This window comes from Stegostoma tigrinum, chromosome 11 (genome assembly GCF_030684315.1).
Source record: "Stegostoma tigrinum isolate sSteTig4 chromosome 11, sSteTig4.hap1, whole genome shotgun sequence".
Taxonomy (NCBI): domain Eukaryota; kingdom Metazoa; phylum Chordata; class Chondrichthyes; order Orectolobiformes; family Stegostomatidae; genus Stegostoma; species Stegostoma tigrinum.
The window spans coordinates 29,233,564-29,245,993 of NC_081364.1; the positions used below are offsets into that span (position 1 = coordinate 29,233,564).

Here is a 12,430-nt window from a genome sequence, read left to right on the forward strand (position 1 = left end):
AGTGTCCAATGAATCTTAGATATTCATTCCAATTTTATCCAATAAAGGTATGAAGTAAATCGAATATTGGACTGCATGCAACATCAGCTGAAATGAAATTACTCTACATGCAACATTTCCCTCAGTCACAAACCCCTTCCTCAGGGTGGACCAGAACAATGTCAGGATAAACATTATCATTAAGTTACAAATGCCTCACATATTTGCTGTCACTGATAAGTTCAGCTGCCACTACATCTCTCAAAATCAGACATCCATTAACTGTGACACTACATGTCTCCATGCATTTAAGCTTTTTTCCAGATACTTTGGTCTCCAGTAACTGGAGGTTGGATTGAAGCAACTGATTCATCTGTGCTATACTTAAGTGCATTTGGATGAAGATATAAGTACAACAGGCTGACACTCACAGTGAACTACTGATCTTAAGTGGTTTTTATTTTCAAGAACCAAGCTGGACCTACTGCATTAAGTGCTCCAAAAAAAGCAAAACAAACTGCACTTGTTATCAGTAGCTAGTTGGACACAGTTCCACCTATCCACAATTCTTCTGCAGTTTGACAGAAACATGTTGTTTCCTCGCAGTAGTCATCTCTGATGCAACAATCTTTAGATACTGGATTCGTCTTTAAACAAGATGACTATCAAAAATCTTTCAAAGAAGCTTCTTTATTAAAATAAAAGGGGTTGTCTTGTTAGGAACTGTGCCGAAGATAGAGGGAATGTTATAAGTGAAAGCAATATAGTACCCTATATTTTTTAAGAGCAGGGCTGGTAAGCATTCACGTTCTGTCTTGTTTGAAAATGTTAATATTTTTAATATCACAAAATAGCACAGGAACAATATCCTAAATCTGTCCATTTGAAAAAGCGAATCTGTTAAAAATAACCGTACAGATAGACTTGGGAATTTCCTAACATTTATGTAAGTAACCCTGTCCATTTGTTTTCAAATGTTTATATTTAGAAGCTGTGCTGTCTTGGGCTGGACATTTCATGATCCAACTCAATAGATAAGTGTCAAAGTGGAGTTCATGCTGAAAATACAGAATTTAAAAAAAAACAGACCAAGAATCTATTGTGGGTTCATGCGTGCTTGCTAACTGGCAACTCAAATCTAAAGGAAGTCTGAAATCTTGCACTCAGTTTCATGGACATCAGATTTGGGACACTAACTCTAACACCATTGGAAAATTAAGGTATTTAATCCTTTCCAATATTAATATCACTAAATGTATTTGGAGTGTCTTGTAAAACATTTTACAATGCTATAAATACATTTTGCTGAATTAGGTTAACAGTTTAGTGATTTTGAAATTTATAGGAAGTTTATAAACGTTCTTAACATTTCAAAGTATAGTACAAGGACTTGCCACAGCTATAGTTGTTAAAAGCCCCTCTTCTTATGTTCACCTTTAAACATGATTTGCAAAGGCCAGACAATGCAAATTAAATTGTTTTAATTTCTAAAACATATGGACAGAAAAGCAACAATAAAAATATACAGATTGATCCACACCTTATTCATTATTTCAGGTTCTCAACAAAATTCTTCTGGAATGAGCAAACTTAAGTTTTGAACAAAGCTGGGTTGTTATCTTTTAGTTACACTCAGGTGGAAGAATGCCATTAGTTTAAAAAGAATGGACATGACCCTATTACAACTAATTCAGTAAGTTGATATGAATATAAAAAATGATTGTTTTAAATAACTCATTAATTTAGTCCTTCACATAACACATGTAAACGAACAATACCAAAAACAGGTGAGATTTATTTCTAATTTGGAAATGGTGTCCCATTAACAGGGAGTAGGATTCTGTCCACTGGATCAAGGCCAATAAAGTCAATGATAATTGTTCTGCTACAACAGATGGCAACAGTCATCACTTAATCCTGTGATAAAACTGACATGCAAATTGTTGCTAGTTTTGATTCCTTCCTCCACCCCCCACCCCCTGAATTGTTTCATGCACACTCTAGGAGAAGACAAAAATGTCTTATTTAAAAAAATAATCAATTCTCATTCTTTTAGACTTCTTCAAAGATACTTCATTAATACAACATTTCTACTATATCTGGTCAAACAGCTAAATTATTCCTCTAACTTGACCAGACCTAATATTGCTCATATTCATCTTGGTATTGTTAGAACAAAAAGAAGTTTAAGAGTTCTGAAATTATCACAACCTAATTAGTGACTTGGGTGAGGAAAGCGAATGTACTACACGCATGTTTGCGGATAATAAAAGAAGTAGATAGAAAGGCAAGTAAAAGAGGATAACAGTCTGCAGAGGGATATAGACAGGTTAAATGAGTGGGGAGAGCGAGCGAGACCTGCGATAACAAAGTGTGGAGCTGGATGAACACAGCAGGCCAAGCAGCATCTCAGGAGCACAAAAGCTGACGTTTTGGGCCTAGACCCTTCATCTACTTCTGCTCTTTTGACTTATCGTCTTTTAAAGCCTAATGACTGTCACAGGAGCAGTTGATAATATGTCTCAAATTCACAGAGAAATTGCTATTCAGTACGAGAAATCACAAATAAATTACTTCCCATTTAAGAAAATCGTAAAAAACATTTATAAACACGTTATATTAAAAGTTGCTTACATGTAAATGAGGGCATTTAAGACTACACACATTTGACTAAACTTAAAAATAGCGATCACCATGTTACATTTTGTCCAGGTTTAACTTGAAATATTCACTGCTGTTTATTTGTTACAAGTTCATAATTTTAATAACCAAAAGTGGAAAGATATAAGAAATGGCGTCAGAGTCCAACAAAATAACGACCGATTTGTCAAACTGATTCTAGTTAGTTATCACAGTAAATTGCTTTCCTTATAGGGTTAGGATATGATTCAAAATCAAAGCAGCCAAATAGCCAAAATACCATTTTTGCCTGATCACAGGTTCACATCCAAACACTTCTGCCGTGTCAGGTTTTCTATTCAACTCTGGGATGATTAAAGGGCCAGGGACTTTCTTCACTGAGGTAACGCTGAGGAATGGAACGCTTTGCCTGCAATGGTAGTAGATTCGCCAACTTTAGGTAATTTAAGTCGTCATTGGATAAGCACATGGATGTACATGGAATAGTGTAGGTTGGATGGGCTTCAGATCGGTATGACAGGTCGGCAGAACATTGAGGGCCAAAGGGCCTGTACTGTGCTGTAATATTCTATGTTCTATGTAAAGAAGCTTCCCAAACAAGTTGCATTCATTTTACACACCTTGTGATCTGTTAGGACATACAAAATCAAAATTCAAGGAAATGAAAATATAACTTGCATTGCATGGAAAATGCCATGTGGTCACAAAAGGCACCAAGCCAATGAAGTACTCTTAAAAAAGTACTCTTCCTCTGTGGGAGATGCAGCATTCAATTTGTGCACAGAAAAATCAGACAAACTGTTGCGAAATAAATTAAAGATGGTCTGTTTATTAAGCAGTTCAGGGGAACAGGGAAATAATACAATAATTTCAATGGTGCAATGTGATCTTTTGCAGAAATTTGAAGAGACCATCTTGGGTTTAAGGTTTAACTTAATTGGTGCAAGTCTAAAGTGCAATACACATTTGTAATTGCACTGAAATATCATGTAGTGCAGTGGTAGTATCCCTATTTTTGAGCCAGGATGCCTGGGTTGAAGTCCTAACTGTTTCAGGAGGTGTACAGTAACATTTATGCACAGGTTTATTAGAAAATAATCATGTTTTCAAAACTCTGTAGTCTTTTTACAATCCTCTTACTCAGATTGAAGACAACTACAGTGAAATTAAGGGAATTTCCTCTTCCCTCAGTCTTGCCATGTGAAGAAGTTACAAGGGGTGAAATAAAAATTAAAACATCAGGAGAAAGTAACCAAATCCTACTTTAAAAGACTAACTTTTTATTCACTGATAGAAAACAGTTCTGAGATTTTCTCAGTCATGAAAAATGTCCTCATTGAGTATAATATTTCATTATTATTGAAAGTTCCCATTCTTCTGGGCCTTACCCTCCATTTCCATTTGAACATGGAAACTTGAATATGCATTTTGACTTACTAGCCTCAAAAAGTATTATGTAGATTGGGCTGAAATGAATACAATGCATCTATTCAAATGCTCCATGTAGGCATTCAACAACTTATCAAACAAAAACGTCATGAAATCCAATTGTTACTTAATTCTTTTGGATTAATTTTCTACCAAGAAATCATCACTTCCATCGGGTTGGTTGCTGAAGGACAAGATGTATGTGTGCATGAATCATTGAAGGTTGCAAGACAGGTTAGAAAAAAAAAGTGGTTAGCAGAGCACATAGCATATTGGTTTCATCAATAATTGCAGGAATACAAAAACAAGGAGTTTGTGACAACTGAAGTACCGTGTGCAGTTCTGGACACCACATGAGGAGGAATATGAAGGCATTGGATAGAATTGTAAGGACCATGTCTTTTATTTTGTGTATTTTAAAAACTGTAGACTGAAATTAAAAAGATGTTTTAAAAACCCACTTTTGAAAGTTTTAAAATCAAGAAACCTGATAACTATTGCAGGCATTATGTAAACAAATGGGTGTAAACAGAAAAATTCTAATATTTTAGGAACCAATCTGAAAAATACTTCAGGATAGCTCTCAGCTACACACAAACATAAATAACATACTAAAACCTATTGTCTGAAACTATAAAATCAGTTCAATGTGTAAATTTTAAGAAGTTTTTTCTTCCCCTCAGGACAAAGTGTTAATGCTGAGGATTGAAATATTTTCCAATTCGGGCAATTTCAGAATCAAAATGTTCCTATTTACTTATATCACGATCAGATGCATAGTAAATCTTCTTCTACTGTTTCACCACCAATATGTCTCAGTCTTCAGACAGGCACCATCCACTCCACGATAATAAAATGTGAGGCTGGATGAACACAGCAGGCCAAGCAGCATCTCAGGAGCACTCCTCCACGTTTTGTTTGCAACTGACATGAATTCAGCAACTAATCAGCAAACTGCTATAAGCAGCACTGCAAGTTTAAAACAGATCAGTACTTACAGTTTGAGTTTCTATAGAGAAGAAATGGGTCTTGGAGCTGAAACTCCAGATCCTTGTTGATGGGTTCAACTAAATTTTTCATGTTAAGTCGATTCATGATTGTGAAGCCATGGTAAGGAGAAGCTGACCTGTGAAAAATGTATTTTTAAAAACACAAATTCTCAAAAAAGGTACAGCAATACATAATGTTGCTAATTAATACTTAGCACATATCTGTAGAAATGAACATGACTTTTCTATTTTACGAGTAGGATTTTTTCACCAGACTAAAAGGAAACCATTTTTTGAGACTATATTAGATCTGCTTGCATTTTGTCTGCTCTGGTACCACCAACCACAGGTTCATAATTCAAATAATCATCAGCCTCTCTACAACTTGGTTTGCCGCCCTGGTTTCCAAACATCATACACGAAGTAATGTATTGAAATAGTAAGTCTGCTCAGATGTGTATGAATATGCCTTGGGGATCAATATGCAAATTGATTCCTTACAATTCACCACCTACATTAACAGCCAACAATTCCAGCCACCGAGCAGCAGCCACTTACGTTGGCATTTTGTAACTGCAGGGAATGAAGCAGCTGAAAATATTTTTCCACGGGGCAGCTTTTCACTATATCATTATAATCATGGATCAACTTCATATACACTCTAAATATAGGTGCCAAGCCCACTGGCATTAATGTCACTTCACACAAGACAGTTCAGTTTTTCCCTGCAGAGATTTTGTTGGCCTATTATCTTCACGAAAGTTGGCTGAAATTTGTAAGACTACAAAGAGTGCTTGGAAAAGAATCTACAAGACGTTACTAACTTTTTGGTAAGCCAATTATCAAATTACTTTTCGTTAAAAAAAGTCTCTGACCAGGCAGTTTTCTTGTAAAAACAAAAAAAAAAATTTACATTTTATAAAGCACTTTCCATACACAGGACATCAGACAACACTTCACAGACAAGAAACTTTGAAGGGTAGTCATTGCTGTATTGTAGAAAACAGAAGCTAATCTGGAAACACTGTCCCAAAAACAGCAATAAGACATTAAATTCAAGTCTTGGTAACAGAGGAGGGATAAATCATCAGCATCTACTAACAACATTTTGTCAGCCAATAAAGTGGAGTGGGTCTTGCAGAAAAACATCAAGTCAAGTCTATTTGAAGCAGAGCTTCGTTTCACTCAGCATAGTCAATTTGAACAGCATGACAGTGAGCACAATACTTCTTTTAAAAATTCCTACAAATGCAGCAAACATAAACTCATGACTGAAATTACAGCATCTATACACCGAATCTCCAGGAAAATGAAGTGAGTAGAAGATAATTATAACTAAATTGTTCATGCAAAATGAACCAGCCACTTTATTAATCTGTTCAAGTCATGACTGATAAGGGAATTACCTTATACTCTCCATTCTAACCAAAAATTGTTTTGTTTTATTTCCATATAAAGACATACATATTGTCCAGAACACTGGAGAAAAAAAATGGGGAAGGACTCTTGGAATAATGACACATGACCCTTTTACATCCCAAGAAAACTTATATGGCCATGAATTCATATCACAACCAAAATACATCTGTTTTTGGGGTGGTGCAGCGAACTGGGAATAATGAATTGTTGGATTGCTTCAAAGGAAGTACAACACAAGTCGGACATTTTTGAAAACCTTGAGATCTGTGTTAGGGCACTTATTAAATTCATTCCTCAAATTAAGATAACAGTAAGAAAACAGTAATATAAAACTATTTGGAAAATGTAATCCTTATAGAAAAGAGAGAGAATTAGGAAATAGTCATTTTTAAGATTTTTCTTGGGATGTAAATAAAGGGTCATGTGTCATTACACCAAGAGTCTGCAATTTTTTTTCTGGTGTTCTGGACAATATGTATGTCCTTATATGGAAAAAAACTATTTATGATCTCACAACAATGACTTGCATGTATATTGCATTTTGAAAATGTCCCACGATGCGTCATAAAATTATCAAACACAATTTGATAGACACCATAAAAGAAGGCACTAGAAATGGCAATATAAATCCCATTGTTTTGACTAAGTTTGTGGAGGATCTTAAAGGAAGGGAGGTAGTAAGGAGGAGCAGTTTAGGGACTATTCTACAAAAATTGAGGACAATTTATTTCAACATTCTTCCTCACCAGGATACTGCTCCTAATATCTCAGAGTTTCTCTTTTTCCTCCATTTACTTTTCTAGTTGGGGAAAACAAAACTGAAGGGAGATTCTTTAAGTTTCCACTACTTGTTTTTTGAAATAATCTTGATCTCTGCATCCAGCAGTCATATCAAAAGTTTGTCTTCTAATTGGAGAACCAATTCTGCTGCCTCTTAATGTCAACCGTTCTCTGGACAGGTTCTAATTGTCATGAACTGCTGACAAGTATAATGTAAATACATGGAAAGAAAATGCTTCCATGTGTTGTAGTAGAAATATTTTGAAGTCCTAATACACACAGGTATAACAGAACTCTTACTCAGCGTGCGTCCTGACATCAAACCAATCTTCAAGCTCACAGCTAGGTTGAGGATCTACATTCTTAAGTGTTGGTGGATGAAATAGTCTTGATGGTAGTGCTTTTGTTCAAGTTAAATAACAGAATCCATAAAGAAACATAATTCAACCTTACATCATCACATACTTAACTGTTTAAAAAAATCCATGTACAGTCAAAATTTCTGACTCAAATAAAGCATGTCTCCACCTCCAAAAACATCAGTTATGCTTTTGGCAGATGTCTTTTCTACTTGTAGGATCATACATGAGTAACCACACAAAAACTGATTAAATGCTACAAAGGAACAATTTACCTAATGTCTTTGACAACGTTGAGGCCGAGGAAATCAATTTGTTTTTATCCTCCTAATTTGTATTCTGCAGCAGCCATAAATCTTTTCAAAGTAAAAGAACAAAGAACTGTTCAACATAGGAACATGCCCTTCAGCACACCAAAACTGCACCAATACATGACTTTCTTAATTAAAAATCTTTTACCTCTACGTGGTCTGTATTTCTCTATTCACTACCTATTCATCTGTCATGATGCCCCAAGTGTTGCTGTTGTATTGACTTCAACCATCTCTCGCAATGGATTCACCACCCTTGGTGTACAAAATTTGCCTCCCATCTCCTTTAAAAACTTACATCCTTGTACATTAAAAATATGCATCTAGTATTTGACATTTGTACCTTGGGGAGATTTAAAAAAACAGACTATCCATGTCTCTGAATTTTGTTAATTTCTGACAGGGTGTCCCTCATCCTCCGATGTTCAACTGGGAATGAACCAAGTTTGACCAATCTCTCTTCATAGCTTAAACCATCAAAACCAGGCAACAGCCAAGTAAACCATGATAATAAAATGTGAGGCTGGATGAACACAGCAGGCCAAGCAGCATCTCAGGAGCACTTGTGCTTCTGAGATGTTGCTTGGCCTGCTGTGTTCATCCAGCCTCACATTTTATTATCTTGGAATTCTCCAGCATCTGCAGTTCCCATTATCTCTGAGCCAAGTAAACCATTTCTGTATTGTCTCCGAAGTCAGCATACCCTTCTGCTCATGTGGTGATCAGAAGATTCCAAATGCGACCTAACTAGAGTTCGACATGACTTGTCAGTTTTTATATTCTGTGCTCTGAGAGACAAAGGCAAGCATGCCATATGCCTTCTTAATCACCTATCCACTTGTGTTGCCACTTTCAGGGAGCTGTGGACTTGTATGCCTGGAATACCTCAATGTTCTGCCATTTACTATATACTTCACTCCTGCATTAGATCTTCCAAAACGCACATCACACACGGAGTTGACTAAAACCATTTCTTCACCCCAGTCTCCAACCTGTTGTATCCTCCAGCAATTCTCCTGACTGGCGACAGCTCCCCTAATCTTTGGGTCATCTGCAAATTTATTGATCAGGCCCCCTACATTCTTCTTCAATGCATTTATATATTATTACAAACAAAGGTCGCAGCATTGATCCGTGAGGAATTTCATGACACACAGATCTTCAGCCGGGAAAGAGATCTTTCCACTTCTATTGTCTTCTATGACTAAGCCAGGTCCATAATCCATCTTACCACCTACAACAGATGCCAGGTGACTTCACCTTTTCCATCAGCCAGACCTTGTCAAAGGCCCTTCTAAAGTCCACCTACCATCATGCCCTCAATCCTCTGTGATTTCCTTAAAAAACTCAAGTTTGAGACATGTTACCGATTGCTAATTAGTCCATTTTTTAAGATATGAGTAAATCCTATCCCTAAGAATCTTCTCCAATAATTTCACCAACACTGAGGTAAGGCTCACCATCTTGTAATCTCCCAGATTATCCCTGTTGCTCTCAAGGGAAAGGAACAACTTTGGTAATGTTCTAGTCCCCAGGAACCTGTCGTGTGAGCAAAGAGGACACAAGATTTAATAAAAGGTCCCAGCAAGTTCGTCTTCCTTCCTCAATTCTGAGAAAGATCCCATCAAGTTTTGGGGATTTCTTTACCCGAACACATTTCAAAATAACCAACACCAGCTCAATTTTTATACTGAATTCCTGAGAGTGTCAATATACCTTTCCCAGGACTCATCTTCCATGTCCTCCTTCGTGAAAACCAAATGAAAACTTTTCATTAAGGACCTCACCCACTTCTTCTGGGTCCATGCATAAATTCCTCCTTTGTGCTTGAGTGGACTTACTCTTCCCCTAACTACTCTCTTGCTCTCAATGTATGTACTAAAGACATTGCTTAATCCTACCTGCCAACTTCTGAATATGGGGAGGCAGTGGCCTAGTAGTATTATTGCTTGACTGTTAATCCAGAGACCCAGGTAGTGATCTGCAGACCTGGGTTCAAATCCCTCCACAGCAGATAGTGGAATTCCACAGAAGTCTGGAATTCAGAGACTAATGATGACCATGAATCAATTGCCTATTGTCGTCAGAAAAACTCATCTGGTTCATTAATATTCCTTCAGAAAAGGAACAGCCATCCTTTCCTAGTATAGTCAACATGTGAGTCCAAACAAACAACAATGTGGTTGAGTCCTAAATGCTGTATGGATAGGCAATAAATGCTGGCCTAGCCAGTGATGCCCTCATCCCATGAACGAACAAAAGAAACTACTTGAAGTTCTTTCTTGCTATCTTTGTATTCTTAAAGGGTTGACTTCAGTTACCCAAAACTTGCATATACCACCTTTCTCTTTCAAAAAAAAATTCTCAGTTTTTCATCATCCAATGATCCTGAATCTTGCCATCCTTTCCCTTCATTTTCACAGGAACATCCTGGTCCTGAACTCTGATCAATTAGCCTTCTAGAAGATTCCCACATGCCTGATGTGGATTTACCCTCAAACAGCTGTCCCCCAATCTAAATTCCTCAGTCCTGCCTAAAATGTGGTAGCTAGCCTTCCCTCAATTAAGTGCTTTCACCACAGGACTATTCTTATCATTATCCATCAGTAACTTAGGTCACTTACATGTTTTTAATTTTATAACTGACTGCACATTTTGCATGCTAACTGCACACAGAATTTTTGACGTACAGTAATTATCCACAGACACCACTCATTAAATCATAAATTGTCTGTTTGGTCAAATAATTTATTTACCAAATTTGAAGCTTATCACCCACTGCACTAACCAGTTCCACGTTACTGGCATCTATACTATGTTTTCCAAGAATTTTCTGCACGGCACAAATTAGATGGGAGAAAGCTGGGCTGAAAAACATTGTCAGACTTCTTCACCTTCCAAAGCATTGCCTGTAGATACTACAATTGAATGGGAAGGCAAAGGGAAACTATCTGGATGTAAAAGTAGGACATGCGGTTCGTAAGTTTACAGATGACACCAAAATTGGAGGTATATTAGACAGAGATTATCAATAGGATCTTGATCAGGTGCACCAATGAGGTGAGCATTGGTTGATAGAGTTTCATTTAGGGGCAGCACGGTGGCTCAGTGGTTAGCACTGCAGCCTCACAGCGCCAGGGACCCGGGTTCGATTCCAACCTCGGGCGACTGTCTGTGTGGAGTTTGCACATTCTCCCCGTGTCTGTGTGGGTTTCCTCCTGGTGCTCTGGTTTCCTCCCACAGTCCAAAGATGTGGGGACTAAGTGGATTGGCCTTGCTAAATTGCCTGCAGCATTCAGGGGTGTGGGTTATAGGGTGATGGTCTGGGTGGGATGCTTCAAAGGGCGGTGTGGACTTGTTGGGCCGAAGGGCCTGTTTCCACACTGTAGGGAATCTAATCTAACCTAAACATGAAATGCTGCTTTTTGAACAGACAAATCAGGGCAGGATGTATACAATTAAATGATAAAGGTCCTGGGGCATGTTCTTAAACAAAGATGTTGGAGTGCAGGCTCAGAGCACTTGTCCATGCATTGAGTGTAGGAGTTGGGAGGTTATGTTACAGCTGTACAGAACATTGGTTAAGGCACTTTTGGAATACTGCGTGCAATTCTGGGTCTTCCTCCTAAAGGAAGGAGAAATGTTGTGAAAATTGAAAAAGAATTCAGAAAAGATTTACAAAGATGTTGTCAGGGTTGGAGCTTTAGGTAGAGGCTTAACAGACTGGGGCTATTTTCCCTGGAGTGTCAGAGGCTGAAGGGTGACCTTTTCAATGTTTATAAAATCATGAGGGAAATGCAAAGGGTAATTAAACCAGGTCTTGTTCTAGGATTGATGAGTTCAAAACTGAAGGGCATTGGTTTAACATGAGAGGGGCAAGATTTAAAAAGGGACCCAAGAAGCAACTTATTCCACGCAGAGGGTGGTGCGTGTCTGAAATGAGATGCCAGAGGAAGTAGTGGAGTCTGGTACGATTACAACACATGAAAAAGGCATCAGGATGGGTATATGAAGAAAGAGTTGGGAGGGATATGGGCCAAACGCTGGCAAATAGGACTAGATTAATTGAGGATATCTGTTTGGCATGGACGAGTTGGACTGTGCTGTATACCTCTGTGACTCTAAGCGCTAACTACTGCCACAAAATGGCAAAAGTATCATCAATATGGAAAATGAATTTGGAAAAGCTGTAGTGTCCTTGAAGTTATAAAAATTGTTCATGGATGGCCAACAAATTGAGTGACTTTAGGACTGTGCCCACCCATAGAAGATGCAGAATAAAACAAGAAAGAAAAAGCTTGAAATAATGCACTATTTTACAACTGTTAAACAACTAAGTTTACATACCATCTGATTTGTTCATTATACCTACTTTAGTAGATCAAAGTTCAGAACAACAAAATGTTGCTCCCTAATTACATCTTTCCCTCTTAAAAACAAAACAGCAAATGATATTTTCCACATCCTCAGAATGTCCATGACACACAGGCATCACATAGTATAGATAGTCTCGTAAACACTGAAC

The 12,430-nt window shown here is 37.5% G+C and overlaps 1 protein-coding gene across 4 annotated transcripts in view; it reads right to left on the bottom strand.

The window, feature by feature from the left end:
• Positions 1–12,430, bottom strand: part of dcp1a (decapping mRNA 1A) — a 52,032-nt gene that overhangs the window by 29,905 nt on the left and 9,697 nt on the right. For 3 of the 4 annotated variants that reach the window (XM_059649876.1, XM_048547848.2, XM_048547849.2), the window contains one exon: positions 5,046–5,173. In XM_059649876.1, coding sequence (XP_059505859.1) covers positions 5,046–5,142 — 97 coding nt within the window. In that variant the 5' untranslated portion in view covers positions 5,143–5,173. Of the gene's footprint in view, positions 1–5,045; positions 5,174–5,949; positions 6,050–12,430 lie in introns of those variants that run through there. The other variant, XM_059649875.1, reaches the window with a different exon arrangement.